The sequence below is a fragment of the Bufo gargarizans genome, chromosome 4 (assembly GCF_014858855.1).
Source record: "Bufo gargarizans isolate SCDJY-AF-19 chromosome 4, ASM1485885v1, whole genome shotgun sequence".
Taxonomy (NCBI): Eukaryota; Metazoa; Chordata; class Amphibia; order Anura; family Bufonidae; genus Bufo; species Bufo gargarizans.
In genome coordinates, this window is record NC_058083.1 from 481,092,536 (window position 1) to 481,120,404 (window position 27,869).

Below are 27,869 nucleotides of genomic sequence, written 5' to 3' on the forward strand. Positions count from 1 at the left end.
AAACCATTCAAAGTTTACCTTGGGATTAACTATGATCTCCATGTCAATGGAGTTGGCTTCTTGCAGTCTCTTGATTGCAGACAAGGATATCCATAAATTATTTGTGTTGAAGATCTTAAATTTTGACACAGATTTAAACTCGTCCACGTGCGGCTTGGGCACCTGAGCAATTTCCACCAGCCGCAGCTTCCCTTCATACTGAGTGAGCGTACCACCCTAAAGGTGGGTAAAAAAGGAGAACATAGAGAGATGATAATAACTCTACAAAAATACTAACTCCATTATTTAATGCAAAAAGGAAGGTAACATCACAGGCAGCACCAATTTACACTAGTGTTCCTATATAACTAATCGTATGCCAGCTTTCTGCTAATGAGGACCAAAACATCTGTCCACAGAAGGAGACCTCATCTGTGGTCGTGTTTCGATAAGATGACTTCATAAAATAGATTTAGCGGTTGTATGTTTTTGTTTTTTACATTTTGCAGTATCGTCCCATTCAATTTAATTACAGTTTTGGTACAGAACCTAACTAGGAGAGGTGCTGAAGGGACAATGGTTGATTTACTTGGGATGGATTGGGACCCAGTGGCGGAACCTCCACTGACCAGACTTCCTAGCACATATGCAACCAGTCATTATAGTTGGGTGTATAACAGTCTATACCTTGTTTGCTACAATTCCTTTGTCTTTTTCAGGGAAATATATTCTACATTAGGGTTCCTTGGAGTGTGCTGAAAGGGGTTATCCAACCTTTTAAAGGGACTCTATCACCAGCGACCACCCTATCAGTTTGCATAGGCACATAGCTGGGGTTCACCGGATTAAAATACAGTTTTTCTTTTGTTGATCTGAGGCTCCGTTCCAGAATTATACTTTTTCTTAATATGTTTATTAGGCTTTTGGTGCTCTTGGTGCACTCCTTTCTGTGACCAGCCCCTTCCTGGCTACTTTGATTGACAGGGCAAGGGAGAGCGTCAGAGGAGCTGGTCACAGAAATAAGTGGAGCTTGGGTGCAAATGATGTCCTCATTAAACAAAACACCGAATTTGCATAATAAGAAAAAGTATCATAACTCGGGAAAGGAGCCTCTGATCAACAAGAGAAAAGCAGCACTTTAATCAGGTGAACCAAAGCTACGTATCTATGCAAAGAGTTGGATAGGGAGGTCTATGGTGACAAATTCCATTTAAATTAATTTAAAAGAGTTTTCCGAGATTTTTCTTTCCTCTGGATAGGTCATCAATATCTGATCGGTGGGGGTCCGACACCCAGGACCCCAGCCGATCAGCTGTTTGAGAAGGCAGCGGTGCTCCTGTGACCTTCTCGCAGCGCCATACATTGTATAGTGGTGGTATTTGGAATTGCAGCTCAGCCCCATTCACTTAAATGGTGCCGAGCTGTGCCTAGGCCATGTGATCAAGGAATGTGTCGTCACTCGGCCTAGGAAAAGCAAAGAGAAGGCAGCGGCTCTCCTTCTCAAACAGCTGATCCGCAGGGGTGCCGGGTGTTGGATCCCCCACCGATCAGATCTCGAAAAACTCTTTTAAATATGTTAGCAGGGCCCAACTCTCAACACTGCTCTTTACGCGATAACTGCAGCCTTTTGGATCTGCAGAGTACTGTACTTTTACAGTCAGTCCCCCACTGACCTAATATTGCTGGTCTAGCCCAGGGTTTCTCAACCTGTGGTATGCATACACCAGGGGGTACACAAGACCGCCCTAGCATCCAGCAATATTTTGGATGGCGATACTGGGCGGAGCATGGGAGCTGTTGTCTCCTTGGCCTGAAACTAACCATCATAGAGTACCCCTGCGCCACTATAGGGGACATTTTTACTACTGGGTTACTATAGGGAGGTATAATAACTGTGGGGGGTTCAGTCCGCACAACCCTATGCAGGTGCACATTGCTATGGCGAAACACAGATACAAACAAAAAAACACAAATGCAATCCCACTCTGCAACCAGCACTCTGCCCTGCCTCTATGCTGGATGTTGAATGAGGCATTGGTGTACATTTTGGCCAAAGCGTAATAAGCCACTCACCACGTCAAGGTCGCCTCTATGAGTGGTCCCTAACACTAGTTTCTACCTGTTATGGGCCATGACAGCCACACATAGTCCAGGGAGCGCAGGTACAGCATGCCTTGATGTGGTGAGTGGCTTATTACGCTTTGGCCAAAATGTACACCAATGCCTCATTCAACATCCAGCATAGAGGCAGGGCAGAGTGCTGGTTTGCAGGTATAATAACTATTTGGGACATTGTGGTGAGTTTATTACTACTGGGGCACAATAGCGGGGTCATTTCTATTGCAGCATTATGGTGAACTTTACTACTACTGGCGATAATATAAGGGGAATTATTACTAATGTAGGCACTATTGTGGGTTTTATTACTACTGGAGTGGTATAGGGGGAATTATTACTGGGGGACTCTTGGGAACCTTATTATTATTATGGGCACTATGGCAGCATTATTACTACTGGGTGCCCTATGGGAGGAATAATTATTGGGCACACTAAGGGGAGCACTTATGAGTGGTGGCACACTAGGGGCACTATTACTGATGAGGGCACTTTGGGAGAGAATTATTAGTATTGGAGGGGGGGGGGAACACTGGCACAAATTTTTTGGGAGCACTATGTTTATGGGACTAATACTGTCAGGGGCACTTTTTGCTAGGCACAACTATGTGTTGAAGTGGGCACTATTTCTGCAGTACTAGTATGTTGTATTTCTGTTGTAAACTATTAGGCGGCATCAGGAAGCAGAGTGGGCACAGTATTGGGACGGCAGCAGGTTGATACTGTGGTGCATCAGGATGCGGAGTTTGTGTTAAGAAAGTTGGGAGGATAATGGAAAAGTGAGGAACCCAAGACATCTGCGTAACAAACTCTGCAGAGATGAGATGTGGCTGTAATTCATCATGGTGTACTGGGCCGGATGAAGAAAAGAAAAGGGAATGTCTACAATCAGAGAAGACATGACTGGATTTAAAAAGATATGTAGTGCTGAATATAATTTAAAAAACGAATAGCCATCTAACATGGGTCATTTTGACAGGAAGATTAGTGCTGCATGCTATCCTATTCTTTCTATCAAATCTGAAAAAACTGCTGACGGAGGCTCGGAACAGAGCTTATAACAGAGCTGTGAGAATAGCCTTCATTTGATAACATCTATCACTGATGGCTTCTATGTGGGTACTCTGTTGGAACTTCTTGCTACAGGGAGGTACTTGCCATGAAAGGGTTGAGAAGCCATGCTCTAGCCTAAGGACAAGCCAACAATTCTAAAAGTCTGGATAACCCCTTTAAGGGTTTCCCCAGAAGAACCAGCTATCGGTTTTGCAGTGTGCATAGAATAGTTATAGAGGTTCCGCGGGAAAGGACATACATTTGCGACGGTTCCCATATGATAAAGATTTAGCAAATTTCCGGTATGTTCGCTAGTTTTTTACGTTCCCATTTCCTACTCTCTAATCATTATCAAGCTCGATAGCACTTAGCACAAAGAGATAAGAAAGTGAAGAGGAACGGCTTGTAATTCAACCCCATGGAACTATAAATCTACCCACAGCTAATATCGCTGAAATGAGAGCACGCTGGAACTAATTAGACAGGTAGAAAACCAGCGTCTTAAGGCTGGATTAGTGAGCTACATACAGCTACAAAGCCAATTACATTTTATATGACTTATTTATAACTAACACTTGAGAAACCTTCTGCAGCTACATCTAAAGCAAACAGCCAAGTCGGTGATCTGACTGATAAAGTGCTCTGAAGTGCGTTCATTATAGCAATATTTATCCTTAAATGACCTGCACAGATATTTTTACAATACTAAACAATTTCCCCATAGAAAATCTTTTGGAGCATAGGATAATTCTGTAGAAATAAATGGATGCATAACTCCATGGGGGAACTTCTCAGAGCTGCTGTTATCTATGAACATTGAGATAACACAAAGCAAGAAAGATTATAAAGCATATATGATGAGGTTCTGATCTGGACAAAAAAAAGTAATGCCAAAATGTAAGGCAAGTATAGGGGGTGCTGACACTGCAGTCACACCTGTGCCCCAGAGCCTCAGAGAGCCCAAAAGACACCTTTGAGAATACCACAGGTTATGGGACTACCGTGCATTATCCATAGACTGCGACATCACTGTGTCTAATAGCTCTCAGCCTTACTGCTATGTGTATTACTGCAAAGTTGTGACATAATACAAACTGTAATGCTCTACTTATTATCTATGTGCTGACATTACTATGTGCTTTATTCTCATACTGTGATAACGCTGTGTGCAGTAGCCCTTTTCTATTATCACTGTACTGTGACATCACTGTGTTTATTCTCCTTGTACTGTGACATCACTGTGTTTATTATCCTTGTACTGTGACATCACTGTGTGTATTATACTAGTCCTGTGACATCACTGTATTCATTATCATTGTACTGTGACATCACTGTGTGTATAATCCCAGTTCTGTCACATCACTGTGTTTATTATTCTTGTACTGTGACATCACTGTGTGTATTATACTAGTCCTGTGACATCACTGTATTCATTATCACTGTACTGTGACATCACTGTATATGATCACAGTCCTGTCACATCACTGTATTCATTATCACTGTACTGTGACATCACTGTGTGTATGATCCCTGTCCTGTGACATCTCTGTGTGTATTATACCTGTCCTGTGACATCACTGTATTCGTTATCCTTGTACTGTGACATCCTTGTACTTACACATATTTTCTGGTAAACATGTATATGAGGTGCAGAGGTTGCACATGCCTAGGGTGTCAGGAACGAGAGAGAAAACTAATGATTTATGCTGATTCTTTAACCTAAAGGCCCCTTTAGACTGCCCTATCTTCGGGCAGATTATCGCTAACGAGCATTTATATAAACGTTTGTTAGCGATAATCTGGGGATCTTGTTCATCGGGTAATAGAATCATTAGTGCAGGCACCTAATCGTTGTTTGTCGGCAGCAGATTGTGGTACCTAAACAGTAGCCTAGTGCTGGCAAACATTGATTCTATATAGGGAGGAGCAATGGCATTAGTGATCGCTTCTCGAATACTGTGGAGGAGATTGCTGCATTTAAATGCAGCATCTCCTTCACTGACGAGCGGTAACTGTGATTTTGACCATGCGATTAAATACGATGGTGAAAGTGTACTTGGTTTTGCAGTGATTGCTGTGGGTTTGTGATGTGGTTATTGGCCAAAAAAAAGGGGGTCAGTCAGCACATCCCAATGTGCGATGCACGCTGCCATGGCTAGAAACACAAAGAAAAAAAGACAATGCAACAGCACTCTGCCAACACAAAGTACAATAATGCCATAATTATAGAAAACATTCTGGTGCTAATGCTTCGATCATTTTGCATATTTGAGATTCTTGGCAAATACATTTTGTACAAAATAATTTGGGCCCGTCTGCCAAACATCAAGGCGATCTCTGTAAGATGGGAACCTAGCACTAAATACTACCTGTTATGTGCCATAACGGCCACCATAAAATTCAGGGAGTGCAGGTTCCACATGCATGCTGGATCCACTGCTTTTTACAGTTTTTGGTGCCATGTGGAACCTGCATTCCCTGAATTTTAGGGTGGCCGTTATGGCACATAATAGGTAGAATTTAGTGTTAGGTTCCCGTCTTATAGAGATCGCCTTGACGTTTGGCAGACGGGCCCAAATTAGTTTGTACAAAATGTATTTGCCAAGAATCTCAAATTTGCTAAATAAGTGTAGCATTAGCACCAGACTGTTTTTTATAATTATGGCATACTCTTTATTTGTGTTGGCAGAGTGCTGTTGCATTGTCTTTTTTCTTTGTGTTTTTAGCCATGGCAGCGTGCACCTGCACATTGGGATGTGCTGAGTGATTTCCCTTTTTTTGGCCAATAACCACATCCCAAACCCACAGCAAAACCAAGAACACCTTCAACATCGTATTTAACAGCACTGTCAAAATCATTTTATGTGGCTACTGTATTCCCTCAAGTCAATAGGCAGCTTAAGCTGAACTAAAAGGGGGGTGAGCACTAAACATGCCTAGGGTAGCATAAACTCGTAATATAGTCCTGGAGGAGCCCACATACATGAGTATATACCATAATAACACTACTGTAATCCGAATGTAAAGTTGAGGGGGGAGTCTGGTCCAATACAGGGGAACAGAAACAGATTTTCACAGTGTTTTAAATTGTAGGTGGCACGAATGCACCCATTTCTCCCTCGATCAAGAATTTTCTTTGTGTGTGTTTGTAGTCATAGATGTATTAGTAGATGGTAGATTAAAATGCATTTTACACACAACGTACATCACAAAAAAATAAAGGTTAATTCTAGAACATTCACCTTGACATCTGCCCTGGTCTTGTCTGTAACCTCCATGACAAACTCACAGCGTTTTCCATTTGGTGGATTAGTAAGGTGGTTGAGGATGTAGAGGTCTACTGTAGCACCAAGATTATCAATATTAGAGACAAAAATGTATTCTTTTCCTTCATCTATGAGTGTGTTCAACAGTCCTGAATTGTAAAAGCTGGCATAGATATCACCGTGACCAGGAGGGTACCAGGCTTCAGCATTCTCCACTGAATAGGACAAGTCCTTGGCTATCGGTAATAAGGATTCCTTATTTACTCTTGGGTACCTATAGAAGAAAGTAGATGCTGGTTAGAAAACCACTACCTTCCCTGTTATGTAAAAATCCATAGACAAACACATAGTACAAAGCCATTTATTGAAAGACATGAGTACAGCATTGTCTAAGCAGACGTTTTGGAGGATAATCACTCGTGAGGGCAGTGAAGGCCCTGCAAATCATTCTTCTCACACACTACCGTGCCACTATGGATTCAGAAACCTTTGTGAATAGCGCACATTCAGTGGTAATTACAGAGCTTTTTATTCCATTTTGTTAGGAAACCACGGTCCTAAGAGAAACCCGAAACAGCTGAATAGCAGATGCAATAAATAGCCCTGCATACTGTACGTGCTATACATATAGCAGTTGTAATATCAGACATTTCCGTGATTAACAAGATCCTCATGACCCCCACCTATTTTGGATCACCTATGGAGAAAAAAAAAACCTTAAAGGGGATATGTCATTAAAAAATGACCTAATGTTTAAATCACGATTTTATATTAAACATTTATTTTATTTTTTTGTGATTTTTTTTACATTTTTCTATGTCACTATTTATAGTTTCCAAAAATTGTATATAATCCTGCAGTTTTCACACTGGCCACTAGGCCTAAAATATATTAAAGAGATTCTGCAGTTTTTTTATCCTCTGGATAGATCATCATCATCTGATCGGTGGGGGTCCAACACTCGGGACCCCTGCCGATCAGCTGTTTGAGAATTTCTGTTTGTTCTGACTTTTAGCTTGGCATACAGACTTGATTTTCTCAGTCAGACCATTCACTGACCAAAGAAGGAAGGAGAATGAGTGACTTAATGAGAGCATCACACATTACAAAGCTGTGCATTGCTCTTTTGAGGGCATAGGCCTATCAAGAGCGTCATACTGTTATCCCAACTCTACACTTAGTATTAATAATCAGGAGGAACTTGCAGATAACATCTTCCTCTCACAGCAGCAGTAAAGTGATGATAGGTTAGCTATCTATATAGGAGTTCTTCTCTGTATGCACTGACTGCTATGGAAGGACATTATTTTGTATTAAGTTTTCAATGGTAACACTGCCAAAATGAAATTTGAGGTTTTATTTTTTATAAATGAAAGCGCCCATTTAAACTCTCCATGAATTAAAAATTCTGAAGGCTGGTTTCTTAGAACTTGTTGTGCCATTACTCTGTTACTCCATGCACTGCTGAGAGAAATTAAGTTTTAATATATGCCAATGAGCCTCTGAGAGCAACGGGGGCGTTGCCATTACACCTAGAGACTCTTCCTTCTCACGCCCTCGGCACTTTGATTGACAGGTCCAGATGTGATGATGTTTCCACTGTCTGGCCCTATAAATGAAAGTGCAGAGGGCGCAGAGCCTCTAGGTGTAACAGTAACGCTCCCGTTGCTCCTAAAGGCTCATTTGCATTTATGAAAACATCATTTTTCTCAGCAATGAGGGCACATATGAACATGGGACCAACACAGATAGATGCCTTCAGCTGCCAAGTGCACATGTAGACAGCCTTTAAAGAGTTAAGTGATGAAGAAATATTTCGCTGCATTACACATTTTGACATATTTGCTTAATTTGCAGAAGGAAATCCCCTTGAAGTCATTCTCATCACCGAGGCACAAGAAATATGAAACATGAATATTTCATGGACTCTGAGGAAAAAATAAATCTTAGGAAATGGACAGAAAACCTGAGATCAGCTTCCTTGCAATATAAACACCACTATCTTTTCTAAAACACCATACTGGTTAGACTGGTGTAAGCCGATCTACACATCCTGGGATCTGATCTTAATTTTCTTTTTTAAGGTTTCTAGGAAAATATTGAGGACAATGATCTCTCCATAAATAATGAATACACTATGTCCCAAGGCCTCAAAGCTGGAAGCGGCACAACACGCAGGTCCTGAATCTCCAGATGGACAAGGGGAGGGAAGGTCATATGAAGGACGCATTTGCTGCAGCCATGTACATCCACATAAAAAAAAAAGGGGAATCTCAAATGGGACATTTTGATGCTATGATCCATGTTTTTACTATATGTACAATGCACTTCTCTTTCTACTTTATATCTGCAAATGAGACGACTGACCGTAACGTGTCACCATACATTGCTTCATCCCTCAGGACCTATTAATATGTATTGTCCTTCTGTCAGTCTTGCGATCATCCTCATTAGCCTCTACAACGTTTAGATGCAGCTCAGGAACTCAACAGGGTGAGAAACCTTAAGATGTTTCTTCTGTGATGCACTTAAAAACCTCTTAGGATATGGAGCTGCATGAGTGGACCCAAAGGGGAACTAGAATATCTTCCAAAAAAAAAAGTCTTAGGGGGACTTGTGCGGCCAATGTCGCCGTCTCTAAGAATTGCGTATGAAACTTCCCAGCATTTGCAGTAGCATCAAAGTGGATAAAACTGAAAAAAATGCACATGCTGGGGAAAGCATCCCCAATGAAATTCCCATATAACTTGAGGTGAGGATTTCAAATTTTCCGCATGCCAATTTACGTAGGCACTCCAAGTATCTACACCACCAAGGTTAGGTCATCAATATCTAGAACCCAGAAAACCTCTTCAAAGAGGATGTTCACCCCTTGCCGTTTCTGGTGTCTTTAGTTATGATGTGTATACTGTATATATTCCATGAATTTAAAAACAGGAAAAACACCTGGAAAGTATCATTAAAACCTTGTTAGTTCCTCATGTACAATATTTTTGTGAGGTATTTCCCTTCAAAGATCTGCTGTAATGTCTCGTCATAATTAAAAGGGTTTTTCATCCCTGGGCACCTTTTCTACAGCCACCCCCCTATGGCCAAACCTTTGGTGGTAAACATACTTATCTTATCTCCGCTGCTGGATTCAGGCTATCTCTTCCTCACCAGTTCTGCAGGTCCCAGGTCTTCCCGCATCAACATCCGGTGTAGTGCCGACTGTCTGCAGCGGTGATGTCACGTGACCCCGTGACATGAAGTCACCACTGCGACCAGTCACTGGCTGTAGAGTTCAAACCGGATGGTGATGAGGGGAGACCCAGGACCTGCTGAGCAGATGGGGACACGATGGAGTCGGAACCCAGATAAGTATGATTACCACTGAAGGTTTGAAGGGGTCTGTAGAAAAGGTGCCAGGGGTGAAAAAGCCCTTTAGTTGAGACTTTTCAGTAGATCTTTGAAGGGAGATATCCTATAAAAGTTATGTACATGAGGACCTTAAGAGCAAGGTTTTAATCAGGGGCATAGCTATAGGGGGTGCAGAGGTAGCAGTCGCTACCGGGCCCTGGAGCCTGAGGGGGCCCAAAGACCCTTGTGCCACATAAGAAGACACCAGTATTATAGAAAGTGCATGCTGTTCAAGTTACACTTCTGGCTGGAGGGAAAGGGGCAAGGTCAAGAATTTGGCATGGGGGGGTGCCGTTTCAATGTTTGCCTTAGGCAGCACGAAGGCAATGTGCTTCCCTGCCCCGGGCCAAAAAGCACTAAAGGAAGGGGGGGGGGGGTCCAAGCTAAACTCTTGCACTAGGGCCCAAGAGCCTTTAGCTACTCCCCTGGTTTTAATGACACTTTCCAGGTGTTTTTCCAGTTTTAAAATTCAGGGAACATATACGGTATACACATCATCCTAACTAAAGACACCAGAAATGTCTGGGCTATGAACGGCAGGCGCATAATTAGATTGCCTTTTATGTACCAGATCCCAAAGGTAGAAAAAGCAGCAGAATGAGGACGAAGCAAGATGTTTGCTGCACAATGGAAATAATCAGCACTGCTTTATAGACAGCAATTAAATGCCTTAAACCAAGGAATGCTGGAACGAAAATCTTTAACTATGTACATTCTTTTCTTACACCTTTGCATTTGCAAACTTACTGAATACATTTTCAAGTGGGTTATAAAGGTTAAAAAAATAAAAAAGAATGAACGCCTATCATCTGAATGACAGAGGCACATTACTCCACCTGCTCTGATTGAAAGTGTAGATCTTCACCCGACAGTGGCTGTACTTCTGCACGATTTTCTTGGTGTCCTCATCAGTATTGAAGGAATTCATCAACACAAGAGGGACATTGGTGTTGTAAGTTTTGTTCAAGTGCTGAAACGGCAATCAAAATCAACAAAATGTAAAAAGCAGCAACAAAGAACAAAATACATAATGAATGCACTGAGCTCGTCTCCGCTCCCCGGCACACAGCATTTACATTTAATGTATGCACTGGGAAAGCTCCCGACATATGTCAAACGTATCCATTAAGCCACCATTCAACTGGCAGCGGACACGGGTGTTCTTAGGCCTCCATCAGGTCGGGATACATCATTATACCTTTTTACGCTGTATAGAACAGCATAGTAGATGACGTTACTCTATACAGAAGCATCAAGTACAAAATAAAAGGTATAAGGCTGGTACTCTTTTGTTTCCTAACATGGGAGCCTGTGGTAGATGTATGGCACTGTATTTCTATAAGGGTTCATTCACACATCCGTATGTGTTTTGCGGTCTGCAAAATGCGTATCTACAAAAAATACAGATTATGTCCGTGTTGCATCTGATTTCTTTTGCGGACCCATTGTAACAATGCCTATTTTTGGAAAAGAATAGGACATGCTCTATCTTTTTGCGGGGTGCTGTCCACATTTCTTGAAGACACATTGAAATGAATAGGTTCGCATCCATTCCGCAAAAAGTGCGGATTGGAAGGGGAGCAAAGATACGGTCGTGTGAATGGGGCCTAACAGTCATGGGATCAATTGGAGGCATATGTTGGGAAAGCCTTCTGATGTATCTCTCTGAAAAGTACAAAGCAAATGCAGTGTGAATGCACCCTGACCCATACAAGAATATGCAGAGAAGAAGGTTTCTGATCAGGCGCAAGACACATAGGATCCAATCCGTCTCTTATGGGTGAAACTTCTTTTATTTCATAGGAAATATAAAACCGTTTTATATTTCCTATGAAATAAAAGAAGTTTCACCCATAAGAGACGGATTGGATCCTATGTGTCTTGCGCCTGATCAGAAACCTTCTTCTCTGCAAGCATCCTTTGGGGGATTGGGCATCCCATCCCAAAGACACCCTTTCTGCGGCTGCATCCACGGATCCGGAAAATCTCTCATTTACATATATACCTACAATAGAGTTGTGTCTATTATTGCACAACCTAAAAAGGTGAGCACCTTAAAACTTGTTTAATGATTAAGTTTTCATTGAACCTATTACCCTATTGTGCGCTCCCCATACCCCTTCTTTTGTCTTTTCGTCCCCCTCGTGACCGAGGGGTACTCTAGACTCGCCTGTGGTTATCAAGACCATACAAGAATATTACATTTCTACCACTGAAACCAGTTTGCATCTTCCATCATTTATTGAAAATGCTGCGGTCGGCACTCTGGTAGTAGTGGATGCTCCGTGGTCGGGTAGCATCCCTGGACATATAAGAAAAACCACAGGACTCCAAGAATGGCTTTAATTCAATGTAGATGTTTTTATTGAGAAATCCAGCACAATGCCAATAGGTATGATCACGTAATAGTGGCCATCGTATCGTCCCTACCAGGACCTTGGTCACGGCTCGAATGTAAGCAAGTGGAGACCAGCACTGGAGCAGCTGGATGCTGAATGAACATTGTGGCAGGAGATGGCTACTAGAGCTTCTAAGTCACAAATCCAACTCTACCCTCCTTTTAACTTACATGCCATGATGTATGCATTAAATGGATGCCATACAGTGTCACAGTTACCCACAGGGTTCCATTATACGATAAAAACAGAATGAAATGATTTGCAAATCTCATAGACCCTAGATCATAGAAAACATACCAGATCTTAAAAGTGAGACATTTTATAATTTCATGAAAAAAATGAACTAATTTTGAACTTGATGGCAGCAACGCATCTCGAAAAAGTTGGGACCGGGACAATAAAAGACTAGAAAAGTATATGGTACTTCTGGAGGAGCAATTTATAGCTAAGTCACATTAATAGCTATAAAAGGAGCATGTTAGAGAGGCAGAGTCTCTCAGAAGCAAAAAAATGGGCAGAGGTTCACCATAGTAACATAGTATAAAAGACCGTCCAGTTCGGCCTGTTATCCTGCAAGTTGATCCAGAGGAAGGCAAAAAACAAACAAACTGTGAGGTAGAAGCCAATCGGGAAAAAAAACTGCTTCTAAAAATTGTGCAACAATTTCCGAAAAATGTTCCTCAGTGTAAAATTGCAAAGACTCTGAATATCCCACCATCTTCAGTACATAATATTATGAAAAGATCCAAAGAATCTGGAGAAATCCAAGTGCGCAACGGACAAGGCCGACAGTCAATATTGGATGCAGAAGAAGAGTCCGGGTGCTGAACTGGCTGCCTGTAGTCCAGACCTTTCACCAATTACTGTAGTGAATCATGAAATAAAAAATCCAGCACAGAAGACCCAGAGCAGCTACAAACCTACAACAGACAAAGAACGGGACAACATTCCTCTCCAGCAATTGTTCTCCTCACTTCCTAGGTGTTTACAGAGTGTTGTTAAAAGAAGAGGGGATGCTACACAATGGTAGACATGGCCCTGTCCCAACTTTTTTTTTAATTTGTTGCTGCCATCAAAATCTAAATGAGTAAATTTTTTTAATGAAATGGTAAAATGTCTCAACATCTGATATGTGTTCTGTTATCTACTGTGAATAAAATATAGGTCTATGAGATTTGCAAATCATCTCATTCTGTTTTCGGTCACTGAGTCAGAGGTAGGGAAATGACATTTTCAGGTCTACCCTAGAAAGAGAGTGATGAGAATACATGACATACGCAGGTGCTCACCTCTATTTGTTTCACAGTAAGATCGAGGAAGGTGTTCTCATTCCGAACTCCTATCAGACTTTTCGGGCCCTTACAGCCCATGCTGGTTCCCAAACCTCCATTAAGCTTGACGACGACCAGCTTGTTGAGGACAGATGAGATGTTATCTGGTAGGCCTCTGGCCTTTATCTTCTCGTATGGCTGAATCTTTAAAAAAAATAAATGGAAAAGGACAATTTATAGAATAGCTACTTACAGTTCATACAAACATATGAATAGTAACACATATATAATTATCCAATGAGAGGTTGGGGTGAATGGACCATTTGTACCCACACCTCAAGTCTAATTGAAAAATTCTATCCCCTATTTACAGACCCAGCAACTGATGGGGCCAATCAGCCAAGGAAGGCAAAACATTTAATGGGAACCTGAAACAGCTGGTCAGTAAAGGTGCAGGATGTCGGACCCCCGCCAATCAGATATTGATGGCCTATCCTGACAAAAGGCCGTCAAAAGTAAAACCTTGGGATACCACTTTAAAGATGTTGTCTGGTTTAGGAAACCCATTTACAAACACCTTATTAGGAAATTCTAAGTTGACAGAAGGGGACCCCCTATTCATGACCCCCTCTCTATTAGCCAGAAATGGAGAGGAGGTGCATATATGGTTTCTCCAGCAGATCCATTGATCATAAGGACAATCCATTGATTCAAGTATAAACTGTTTAATGCTTCATTTTCCCCCGATCACAAATGACCATTATGCCACTCAGCGGTGAGACAACCTGGAAACTTAAAGGGCATCTCAGCAGATTTGTACCTATGAAACTAGATGACCTGTTACATCTGAGCTTGGCATCTGTGGCAAATGATGTTTGAGTATATGCAAATAAGCCTCTAGGAGCAATGGGGGCGTTGCCGTTACACCTAGATGTTCTGCTCTCTCTGCGACTGCTGCGCCCTCTGCACTTTGAGTGACAGGACCAGGCAATGAAAACGTCATCACTCCTGACCCCGTCAATTAAAGTGGAGAGGGCGCAGCAGTTGCAGAGAAAGTGGAGCCTGTTGGTGAAAAGGAAACGCCCCCCGCTGCTCCTAGAGGTCATTTGCATATATTAAAACAATTTTTCTCAGCAATACAGGCACACATGAACATGGGACCAACACAGATGTCTTCAGCTGCCAGTGTCATAGGTACAAATCTGCTGACAGATGCCCTTTAAAGCGTAGCAGGACCTGCGGAGGGAACCACACTTACCTGATCCCCACCGCTTGGTTCCAGCTCCTTTGCTCCCTCCGCCACTACTGTAGCACATCAACATCTGGTTTGATGAGGTTACCTAGCTGCCGTGGTGACATGTACCTTGTGTGTCACGTGACGCTTGGGGTACATGGGGGTGAACAACCGCTTTAAGGCCTTGGGACATTTCTCCTGAGGCCTCTTCCACACGACCGTATGGCTTTTTTCAGTATTTTCCAGTCCACAAATACGGATGACGTCTGTGTGCATTACGTTTTTTGCGGAACGGAACAGCTGGCCCCAGATAGAACAATACTATCCTTGTCCGTTATGCGGAACGGAAATACGGAAATGGAAGGCATACGAAGTACCTTCTGGGTTTTTTTTTTGCAGATCTGTATACGGAATGCAAAAAAAGGAACGTAAACAGAAAAGTTTGTGTGCAAGAGGCCTAAGTCTTACAGAAATTAGAGGTGTAGGCTGCTATGGGTCATTGTAATCAATAGAGAATTTCTTTCCCTGACGAATAAGATAGGGGCACAGCAAGGTTGAAAAAAATCATGTTTCCATTCACTTTTCCTACAGAGCAATTGCTCAGTCAGACGGAAATTCGAGCAGATGCACACAGCTTGATCAGTCTTCTGGTGCAGCCCATATCTGTGGGGCTCAGTGTTACTGGAGGTAAGTGAGTAGAGCTGTGCTATACAGAGTGATATCCTCTCCATGGGGTAACTGCCTATCGCACAAGATCAGTAAGTACGCACACTCTCCTCTCACTTCAAAGACCTATTGCTGTCACACCCTGCTAATATTTCCCAATTACACAAAGACGACAAATCTATGAGTCAGTAAAAAAAAATGTTTCCTGCAGACAGGGAGTAAGTGAAAAAACCTGATCCAACTGTTCCATTACTCAACAGATACCGTAACCCAAGCACCAACCCTATTAACCAAAACCTCAATCATTACCACCAGGTTTCTTCTAGATTTACTAGAAAACTAAAATTCTAAAGAGAACTATTGCACAATCCAACCAATTCCTGTGTATTTAAAGCAAGTGGCATTTATCATGTAGAGAAAGTTAAAGGGGTATCCCCATCCCAGACAATGGGGGCATATCGCTAGGATGGCTTGGCTCCAGGCGGGCAGACAATATCTCGCGGTATTTAAAGACAAAGCTGACCGAAAATTATTTTTCCTGACACCAACAGCTTTTGAATTAGGCAACTAATCAGCTAAGCTACTTGCTCAACTGATCAGACATGACTCTCCCTCCTCAGCGATTCTAGCAATTAGAGACCATATGAGGCAGGAATCCAATACTCAGGAGGCAATTGTTCGAATCTTCACACGTTTCTACCAAAATCTATACAGATCCAGCATAACAGTATCTGAATCAGAGATAGATTCATACTTAGACGGCATCCCATTCCCTAAACTTACTGCAACACAAAGGGACCAACTAGATCATCCTATTAGCTTAGAACAGGCATTCTCAACCTGCTGCCCTCCAGCTGTTGAAAAACTACAACTCCCACAATGCCCTACTGTAGGCTGTTCGGGCATGCTGGGAGTTGTAGTTTTACAACAGCTGGAGGGCCGCAGGTTGAGCATGCCTGGCTTAGAAGAAGTGTTACAAGCCATAACAGACCTTAACAATGGGAAATCTCCAGGCCCAGACGGGCTTCCTAAGGAGGTTTATGCCAGACATGCTCTGTTAAATGTAGCTCTGTTAAACGTAGATGATAAAATCCAGACCAGAATATTGGTGACTCGCCTTAACCAGGTAATCCTGTCATTAGTTCATCAAGACCAAACAGGTTTTATGCCGGGAAAATCCACCACTGAGAATAATAAGAAGGGTCCAGGTGGTCACACAGATGGGCTACTCCCTGAATGTGCACTGGCCCTTGGCATCACTTGATGCTGCTAAGGCATTTGACTCAATAGAGTGGCCATACGTAATTGGATGCTTACAGGGATTTGGCCCACAATTCCTTAGGTGGACTAGTATCCTTCATAGCAATCCGGTAAGCAGGCTACTAATAAACAGAGAATTGTCAGAAAGCTTCCCTCTGTATTGAGGGACAAGACAAGGATGTCCCCTGTCACCACTCTTATTTGCCCTGGCAAGTTGAGACTCTGGCCATTAGAGTGAGAAATAGTAACGCTATACATGGAGTGACCATGGGATAGAGGGAAGTCTGGATTTGACTATATGCAGATGACATGATCCTATACAGGTCATCACCTGATTCGTCTCTCAGTGGTGCGGTGGCCCTGATTGATGAGTTTGGGGACTATTCAGGTCAGAGAATCAACTGGGAAAAATCTGTTTACATGCCTCTGGGTAGGTCAGATTGGAAAGGTCCTTCCCATGCTGCCCAATTAAAAGTAGTGGACACATTTAAATACTTAGGAGTCAAGATCACTAAACAATACTCTCGAGCTATATCACTCCATATCTGCCCCTTAATTGATCACATACAGAATAAATTTAAAAGTTGGAAACCGCTACCCATATCAATGGCAGGACCCATCAACCAAATAAAAATAATACTCCGTAAAGTCCTGTATGCAGTTCAGCACTCAGAAACACACATACCCAAATCTATATTTAAAGAATTAGACTCTATGACTGGAACCTTCACTTGGGGCAGGTCATGGGCTAAACTCAGTTTGGATACACTGAAACGTCCCTAAACGGAAGGAGGTATGGCTTTACCAGACTTTTTTATATATTATTTAGCTGGTCAGTTAAAGCTTCTTAATACATGGTATACAACAGAAGACCTGCCTACCTCAGAGTACTTTTTATCACTATACCTAAACTGTAGCACTTTCTGGTCGGTTTTGGAGAGGTCCCCAAAATTCCAGAGACCATTGTTGCCTATACACAAACTGGGCCAGACGGTGTTGGAAGGAGGCTAAAACATTGGCCAACTTCACTGAAGTAGTTTTGGACATACCTTTATGGGATAACCTATCTTTACCACAGGTACAGGTGGTAATGGGAGCAAATAGATGGAAAACAGCGGGGGCAAATACCCTTGGGAGATGTATATGATAAAGGAGCAATAATGATATTTGAGACTTTGTCATAAAAGTATAACAATATCCCTCGCTCTCTTTTCTTTTCATATTTACAACTTAGGGCAGCCTTGCAGAGTAAGTACCCAGCCAACAGCACTAGAATCTCCAAATATCTACTTATAGGAGTTGCCAAAACCCAGGGTCCCAGGGGATTAGTATCGGCAATCTACTCACACCTAATAGGTTTAAAGATCAAGACAAATCCCCTTCCAGTGATAGATAAATGTAAAAGATTGATCCCCACACTCACAGAAGAGTCCATATCGACTATTAGAATCACACTGACATGTATTAACAACAAAATAACCCAACTTTATATCGTGCATCAGACATATTTAACACCAACTAGGATGTTTAGAATGGGCAGAGCCGCATCCACGGCATGCCCGCGATGTGGTGAACTGGAAGCAGATTTCTGGCATATGATGTGAAGCTGCAACCAGATAACTAAATTTTGGAAGGAAGTTACTGATTTTCTTCTTTGTTGCCGACACGGGTGGATTGTATCCCTGAGATCTGCCTGCCATATTAAACGAAGAAAATTGGGATCACTATATGACCATATTTTCAACGGAGGCACTGTTTATGGCAAGGAAATGTATTGCTTTGAGGTGGTATAGTCCTAATACACCAACTCTGACCATGTGGAAATCTCAAATTAACCAGATCTTACCATATTTAGTACTAGTGTTTAAACATCGTAATAAGCCACAAAAATTTTATAGTCTGGGGTCTTTGGTGCGAGTCACTATGTACGCAACCTCAAGAATGCGACAAGCCCTATTGTCGGCTCGGGGTACCTTGGGTCTGATGGATGAGAGGGGCTATACTACCTGATACAACGCTAGACAGAGAACTTAGGGAAAATGCATTGGCTGATTGGAAATAATTGTAAAATGTATGTTTTAAGTTTATTATCTACTAAGGAAAAAAAGAAACGGAGAAAATAGAAATGGTATGCAAGAATACACTGTATTTGATAATAAGAGGATGTGATATCATTGTTAATTTTACAAAACCTCAAGCCTAAGTGAATGCAGAAGGATTTCATATCCTGATTCAATACCAAACATTTCACGGAATTATCTCCAGTGACTTCTCACATAGTGGTTTAATAAAAAAAAGAAAAAAAAAAAGAAATATATTTGAGCTAGCATAGCGATACACATTGCCATATGAGCAGGCACCGACGGAGGAGCCTCAAAACTTCAAAGAGTCTATTTGTCTGTGCAGGAGATGCAAAATCACAGCAGAGGGACTTTCTGTATGTTCTGCCTTCTCAGAAAACAAATTAGAGACGGAGAAAACTAAATTAGGTTGGTTTAACATCTTTGCTGGTGGTATAATTACTTGCTCGAAGCAGACACAAGCCTAAAGATTGGGGAACCCAAAAGGTAAAACCCATAAGAAATAATCAACAAAGTGAACACCAGTCAGATTCTCCCCATTTCAGCGCTATTGGACTGCAGAGCACGAGATGGGTGACTGTCCATGGAATCAATGCTGGCCCATAGAGTAGTTGTCCATCAAGCCTCTATTGGAATATTTAAGCCTTCATGACCAAACATTTAGGACTACTGGGTCTTTCTTTTACCTCCGGAACTCTTATAGCATGGAAATTGTGATAGTTTTATACATGGAACCAACTGAAGCACAACGTGGACACTCAGAAGGCCAGAAGGTGGAGCAGATATATCGGATGACTGAGCAAGAAAACAAAGTGATGGCTACAAAATTGTATGACAGCATTTTATAGTGAGCTGATCTCCTGTAGACTCTTCTATATTCTTGTATGACTATATGATATTTGGTCAGCACAATCCTTGTCCATATTTTATGCCTTATGGAATGGATATGGATCTACTCTCAATCTAGTAGATTTGACCCTTCCATGCAATGCATTCATCTGAATGGCCACCTAATGCTACAAATTTCCAAAGTCGTCGCTGCATGGAAAACAGTAAGCAATGTTACCTGCAAAATCTCATATTAAAAGGCTTTGTGTGAGATGACACCAGATGAAAAGGAATTATACCAAGATATTACACAATGTATAAAGTGTAGGCAGGTTCACAGACCACTTCAGGTCGCTCATGTTCCAACGTTTTATCTCTCCTGGTGATCCAAAATAAATATTTTATCCATCACTTTTTATGTTGACCCTGAACAATTATTAACAGAGTAAACCTTGACTATCGCCCACATAGGAACATCGTGAAAACTTTATCGAATCTAGGACACAGCAAATGTTAACCCCTTAAGGACTCAGCCCTATTTCACCTTAAGGACTTGGCCATTTTTTGCAAATCTGACCAGTGTCACTTTATGTGGTGACAACTTTAAAACGTTTTTACTTATCAAGGCCATTCTGCGATTTTTTTTCCGCCACATATTGTACTTCATGACACTGGCAAAATGATGTTAAAAAAATTTCATTTTTATTTATAAAAAAATACCCAATTTACCAAAAATTTGTGAAAAATTGCAAATTTCTCTACTTCTATAATACATAGTAATACCTCCAAAAATAGCTATTAGTTTACATTCCCCATATGTCTACTTCATGTTTGGATCATTTTGGGAATGCCATTTTATTTTTTTAGGGACGTTACAAGGCTTAGAAATTTAGATGCAAATGTTGAACATTTTCAAAAACCCACTTTTTAGGGACCAGTTCAGGTCTGAAGTCACTTTGTGAGGCTTACATAATAGAAACCACCCAAAAGTGACCCCATTCTAGAAACTACACCCCTCAAGGTATTCAAAACTGATTACAAACATTATTAATCCTTTAGGTGTTCCCCAAGAGTTGATGGCAAATCGAGATGAAATTTCTGAATTTCAATTTTTTGCCAAATTTTCTATTTTAATCCATTTTTTTCCACTAACAAAGCAAGGGACCGCAGGGATCAGAAACTTGCATAAGTGCTAAAAAACGCAGGTCTGAACTGACCTGCGGTTTGTAGCGATCGGCAATGCGGGGGGGGGGGTCACACGGTGCCCCCCTAGGCATTGTCAAAGGGTGCCTGCTGAATGATTTCAACAGGCACCCTGTTCCGATCACTGCCGGCCATGCGGCAGTGATCAAAACTAAACAGGACGTACCGGTACGCCCTGGGTCCTTAAGGACTCGGGAAACAGGGCGTACTGGTACGCCCTAAGTCCCTAAGGGGTTAAGTAACAGTATGGAAATCTGACATTTTGTAATAATTACACCGAATACTTTCCGAAATCCAATTCACTAATAAGAAGGCACTGTGAAAATCTGCGATTGATCCCGTAACAACGAAATTTCGGCAAAGTCACATATTCCCAACTACTTCACACATACAATTACCATTTTACACGGCTTAGGCTACTTTCACACCAGTGTTTTTGCTGGATCCGTCATGGATCAGCAAAAACGCTTCCGTTCTGATAATACAACCGCCTGCATCTGTTATGAACGGATCCGGTTGTGTTATCTTTAAAATAGCCAAGACGGATCCATCATGAAAACCATTGAAAGTCAATGGGGGACGGATCCGTTCTCTATTGTGCTTGCAGCATTATTCTGTCCGCGATGGGGACGCAACCAAACAGAACGGAATCCATTCTGGTGCACTCCGTTTAGTTCAGTTCAGTTTGGTCCCCACTGACAATGAATGGGGACAAAAAGGAAGCGTTTTCCACCGCTATTGAGATCCTATGACGGATCTCAATAGCGGAAATGGAAAGGGCTAGTGTGAAAGTAGCATTATTTGTAATTTTTATTTTATTTTTTTGGGATTAGCCTTGCTCAGTTTTATTAATCATTATTTGTAATTTAAAGACATTCATTAATACAGGAAGTGAAGTCAGAGACTAATGTAAAGATGATGGAAATCGGAGACAAATAAGGCATATACTGCTCACTCTGATTAGTTATACCAGTGAGAGTGCTCACACTTATTAATTATACCAGTTAGAGTGTTCACTCTTACTAGTTATTATAACACTGTGCTCACACTTACTAGTTATTAAGTTATTATAACAGAGTGCTCACTCTTACTAGTTATTATACCAGTTAGAGTGCTCACTCTTACTAGTTATTATACCAGTTAGAGTGCTCACACTTACTAGTTATTATACCAGTTAGAGTGCTCACTCTTACTAGTTATTATACCAGTTAGAGTGTTCACACTTACTAGTTATAACAGAGTGCTCACTCTTACTAGTTATTATACCAGTTAGAGTGCTCACACTTACTAGTTATAACAGAGTGCTCACACTTACTAGTTATAACAGAGTGCTCACACTTACTAGTTATAACAGAGTGCTCACACTTACTAGTTATAACAGAGTGCTCACACTTACTAGTTATAACAGAGTGCTCACACTTACTAGTTATAACAGAGTGCTCACACTTACTAGTTATAACAGAGTGCTCACACTTACTAGTTATAACAGAGTGCTCACACTTACTAGTTATAACAGAGTGCTCACACTTACTAGTTATAACAGAGTGCTCACACTTACTAGTTATAACAGAGTGCTCACACTTACTAGTTATAACAGAGTGCTCACACTTACTAGTTATAACAGAGTGCTCACACTTACTAGTTATAACAGAGTGCTCACACTTACTAGTTATAACAGAGTGCTCACACTTACTAGTTATAACAGAGTGCTCACACTTACTAGTTATAACAGAGTGCTCACACTTACTAGTTATAACAGAGTGCTCACACTTACTAGTTATAACAGAGTGCTCACACTTACTAGTTATAACAGAGTGCTCACACTTACTAGTTATAACAGAGTGCTCACTCTTACTAGTTATAACAGAGTGATGACACTTACTAGTTATAACAGAGTGCTCACACTTACTAGTTATTATACCAGTTAGAGTGCTCACACTTACTAGTTATTATACCAGTTAGAGTGCTCACTCTTACTAGTTATTATACCAGTTAGAGTGCTCACTCTTACTAGTTATTATACCAGTTAGAGTGCTCACTCTTACTAGTTATTATACCAGTTAGAGTGCTCACTATTGTTAATCATACCAGCTAAAATCTGGTCCAATACAGCTGTAGATTATGAATACCTGCAATGTACACACAGGAGGCTCTGCAAACAATGTACAGTATATAGGCTACACTTACACAAGGCTTTGGTGTGTTCACAGAGAGCCCTGTATAAGTGGGTATCATGCAAACAAAACCTCTATTAGATATTTTCATCTAGATATAATAGACAAGTAAGACAGATAAGGAAGATATACAGACTAGATAGATAAAAGCATATCAGATAGAAATATATAGAGATAAGAGAACGAAACAAAAATAGATAGACAGACAAGAGGCATTTCCACTGGCCAAGAATCAAGTGTTCTTAGGAATGCTCCTTAGTAATTATCTAGTGGTATAAAAGTGCTGCCAAATTCCAGAAGAACGAGTGAAACGCTAGTTCGTCGGGTAATGGATCAAAAACTGTTGTTTGCCGGCAGCAGATCATGCTGTCTAAACACGTTCTGCTCCTGGCAAATAATGAGTCTCTATGGGGATTAGCGATGGCATGACAATCGCTCCTCCCCATACCGTGGAGAAGATCGCCTGCTCTATAGTCCTGTCTACAGGGACCTTAAGACAGATAGATAAGCAAGATATACAGATAGATAGGATATACAGACAGATAAGACACTCATAAGCAAAACGAACAGACAAACAGATGATATGAGACAGACAAATGAGGCAGATTCTACTACAGTCCAAATGCAACAAGTACCTCAACCACTGACTGCACGACTAACTAAACTAGATCCCATGATACTTCTAGGAAACAGTGGGGACATCCAAGACCAGTAGGTCTTCCTAGCCTTTTTTAAGTCATAAAGCATGTGACTACTGAGAAAGGTTCACTCTAAACTACTTGTTTGACTGCTTCGAAAGACACCCGTCATATAATCAGACAAGAAACATCAACATGTCCTTCCCCACTGATGAAGGAGATAACAGGGAAGACCCAGAGCAATTCAGAAGACACAGCCACCTTCTTTATCTCACTTTCATCATATTGAAGCCTTTAAATGGATCTATGAACCATTGTAAATCTCCTCCAGCTATACTCACACCAGTATAAGAAGCTTAGATACTGGCTGCTGGGTGCAGCCACTGCCCGAGTCTTACCACAATTACTGGAAATCCTTTAACTGATTAGATCTCATCTATCCACACCATATGGACAAAATTACTGGGAAACCTGCACATTATACCTACACAAGCTTTTAAAGGGGTGCCATTCTAAATCAATAGACATTAAAGGGATTGTCTCATCATGGACAATGGGGGCATATCGCTAGGATATGCCCCCACTGTCTTATAGGTGCGGGTCCCACACCTATATCGAGAACGGAGCCCCCCCATACACTTCTATGGGGAACTGGTGGAAAACGCTTCCTTTTTGTCCCCAGTCGTTGTCAGAGGGGACCAAACTGAACTACGCTCCCATTCACTTCTATGGGGAACCGGCTTGGTGGTGGCTGGACATTCTCCATTATCAATATGGGTGCGGGTCCCGCACCTATAAGACAATGGGGGCATATCGTAGCGATATGCCCCCATTGTCCATGATGAGACAATGGAACCTGTCACCTCTGTTATGCTGCCCTAGCTGAGGGCTGATTTCAGCAGGCTGTCACTTCTGGCATTCAGTACTTTTACAGTACTAACCGACCGATCCTCGCAGTGCTGCGGGGGAGAGGAGTCCAATGAGACTCATGGCTCCAGCTCCCCTGCCTATGCTGGTTTCTTTCATGTTGGACGGAAGGGCCTAATTTGCAGTCACTAGATAATTTCATTGGTGTTGGATGGGGTGATCAGGGCAACGTGCAAATCACTCAAGTTTTTGCACATCAAAGTCCCCCAACCATGTCTTTGTGAACCTCACTTTGCGCACTGGGTCACAGTCATGCAGGAACAGGAAAGGGCCTTCCCCAAACGGATTTGCAGAAAGTTGGAAGCATACAATTGGTCAAAACGTCTTGGTAGGCTTAAAGAGGTTGGCCAGCCTTGGAGACTCGGTCCCATTGCTGCTCTGTTCTCAACTGCTTCCGGTCCTCTACAGGACCAAGAAGCCGCCTGGTCCTGTGATCGCTGCAGCCAATCACAGGCCTCAGTGGTTGCATCAGATTGAATGATACACTTGCAAAGCATGTTTCCACCGTTCAAGAGTCCAGTAGTGACGTGCTTTACACCACTCCATCTGACACTTGGCATTGTGCTTGGTGATGCATGGCTCGAATGCAGATGATCAGCCATGGAAACCCATACCATGACGTTCCTGGTACAGCACAGTTAATTCCAGGGGAAAGCTGCAGTTGAGTTAGCAGAGTGTCAACCCTCACTCAGAGCTGTTATCTATAGTATCTATCTATGCTATCTATGCACAATATATGAGTGCATGCACTTACCTGCATGCCGAATCATGGAAATGACTGCTGCATACAGGATTAGCAGGCTTTTCTGGCCATAGGGTGCGCCACTAGAACACACGTTTACCTACAAAGACACCCACAGACATACCTCTAGATAAACCTACTTTTGCATATTTTTCTTTCCAGGAACCTACCAAGTCAGCAAAGAGAATGAGACGTAATCATTATTTGCACTATTTCCTACTAATTCATGCACATCATCCATGAGTCAATGGTCGAGGTGACCTCACAAAATCCTTGCAGCTGTGCTAACACATCCAGGAACTTATATTTCCGGGTAGCAGTCATGTTCTTATTACATCATTTGAATGTGTCAAATTAGACACATAGATAACGTTTTACTGCACTTGTATTAACATAGGTTTATCGAAGGTGGAGCAATGACGCATCAGCCCGTACACATAAGACGCTGAACCCTCTTCCGTCGAGTGCTCTAAAAATGTGCTGTACCCTGCCATTCCTAGGCCGCCAATACAGGCTTAGAACATGGAAGAGAAAACTGCTTAAATAGTCAGTCTTACTGGAGCAAGGGGCATACTACAAGTTAGACATTCTGGAAGACGATAAATGAAGCGAGCTATAATGGCGGCCGCATTAGTTGCCAGCTACCAAAAAACAGCTGAAAATTAGGTTCAATGCTTACATTTTTTTTTCCTTTCAGCTTAAATTGATCGTTATGGCCTGTGCATATCCATGCTGTGTGCTGACCCAAGAATGGCATAGTCAGCAGCAGTGTCACTGATGGTAGGACACTGGCCCACATATACCGATGTGAGTGCACTTAGACTTTGCCATTAATGGCCCCAAAATGTAGCTCAATTTGGGGCATTTAGGTTAAGAGAAATTATCTCTGCCTAGCCAGACAAGGATTAAAGGGGTTGTCCCACCATAAGAACGTATCGCTTCCCCTCATGATAGGGGATACATTTCTGATCGGTGAAGGTCCAACTGCTGGACCCAGAGTCAATGAAGCAGCGTCCATGCATGGCGTCGCTGTTCTATTCAATGCAATGGGACTGCCAGAGGCAGCTGAGCTCTACTCCGCTTCTCTACGGCAGGACCATAGAAATGAATGGAGCAACAGTGTGCATGGGTGCCGGCTGCTCCACTGACTCTGGCATCTCATTCTTGTGATCAGTGATGGTACCAGTGGCTGGACCTTCACTGATCAGATACTGAGCCCCTATCCTGTGGACAGAGGAAAAGGTCTTATGGTGGGACAACCCTTTTCACACTCTTAGAAGTCCGCTATATGGGACAGGAAGTATGTAAGGGTCAAAAAGGACTTTATGAGGGTCTATCAGGGTAGAAACTCATCGCGATTCTGCTCTGGAACCAAGAGGAATGTCAGACTGTGAATTGTATTGTACAGTAAGATGTCAGTGACAGAGAGTATTCTCGCTGATGTCAGCTTCCCAAGTCCTCTCAGGTGGAACAAGGCTTACGGTGGCCTCCAGAGGCAGGCTATTATTCTGCCCTCTGTCTTTATTTAGTCCTTGATTTGTGACAATTGCTGATTACTGCAGAAACAACGGAGCAGTGAGGCATGGATACGGGAAGCTATACACCACAAATTAATTTCAGCTCAGGAGATCGTAAACCAGCCCTCATTCCAGGCAGAACCAGCACGCAAGGAGCTTTAACCTACATATGTAAGCAATTTAAAAGTTACCGTAATAGACACTTGATTGTAGGAGCAGTACAGAGTGGAAAATACGTTATGACCAGGGAACGTTTCCTTCAGATCCACAAGATTTAGTTTTAGGCTACTTTCACACTTGCGTTTTAGTTTTCCGGTATTGAGACCCGTCATAGGGGCTCAATACCAGAAAAAAACGCTTCAGTTTTGTCCCCATTCATTGTCAATGGGGACAAAACTGAACTGAACAGGACAGAGTGCTCCAACATGCATTCCGTTCCGTTTATTTGCGTTCCCAGACCGGAGAGCAAACCGCAACATGTTGTATTTTGCTTTCCATCCTGGGATGCGGACCAAAATGGATTTGGCATGACCCACAATGCAAGTCAATGGGGACGGATCAGTTTTCTCTGCCACAATAGAAAACGGATCCGTCCCCCATCGACTTTCAATGGAGTTAAGAACGGATCCATCTTGGGCATGTTAAAGATAACACAACCGGATCAGTTCATAACGGATGCAGATGGTTGTAATATTAGTAACGGAAGCGTTTTTGCTGAACCCTGCCGGATCCAGTAAAAGCACTAGTGTGAAAGTAGCCTTATAACCAGGGTAAGGAAGATTCCGATCTTGCAATCTAAATATAATGGAGTATGAATTAGTGCAAAGCAAAAGTCATGTGCATGCATGACACTATACAGCTAAGGCCTCATGCACACGACCGTTGTTCTGGTCCGCATCCGAGCTGCAGTATTTGCGGCTTGGGTGCGGACCCATTCACTTCAATAGGGCCACAAAAGATGCAGACAGCACTCCGTGTGCTGTCCGCATCCGTTGCTACGTTCCGTGGCCCCGCAAAAAAAATAAAAATATAACATGTCCTATTCTTGTTCGTTTTGCAGACAAGAATAGGCATTTCTACAATGGGCCGCCTGTTCAGTTCCGCAAACTGCGGAAGG

The 27,869-nt window shown here is 42.1% G+C and overlaps 1 protein-coding gene across 3 annotated transcripts in view; it reads right to left on the minus strand.

Annotated features, from left to right (window-relative positions):
• Positions 1-27,869, minus strand: part of UGP2 (UDP-glucose pyrophosphorylase 2) — a 106,107-nt gene that overhangs the window by 10,305 nt on the left and 67,933 nt on the right. For all 3 annotated transcript variants that reach the window (XM_044289298.1, XM_044289297.1, XM_044289296.1), the window contains exons 4-7: positions 13,501-13,686; positions 10,649-10,782; positions 6,390-6,687; positions 19-216 (exon numbers count right to left, since the gene is read on the minus strand). In XM_044289298.1, the coding sequence (XP_044145233.1) occupies positions 19-216; positions 6,390-6,687; positions 10,649-10,782; positions 13,501-13,686 (816 nt within the window). The remainder of the gene's footprint in view (positions 1-18; positions 217-6,389; positions 6,688-10,648; positions 10,783-13,500; positions 13,687-27,869) is intronic.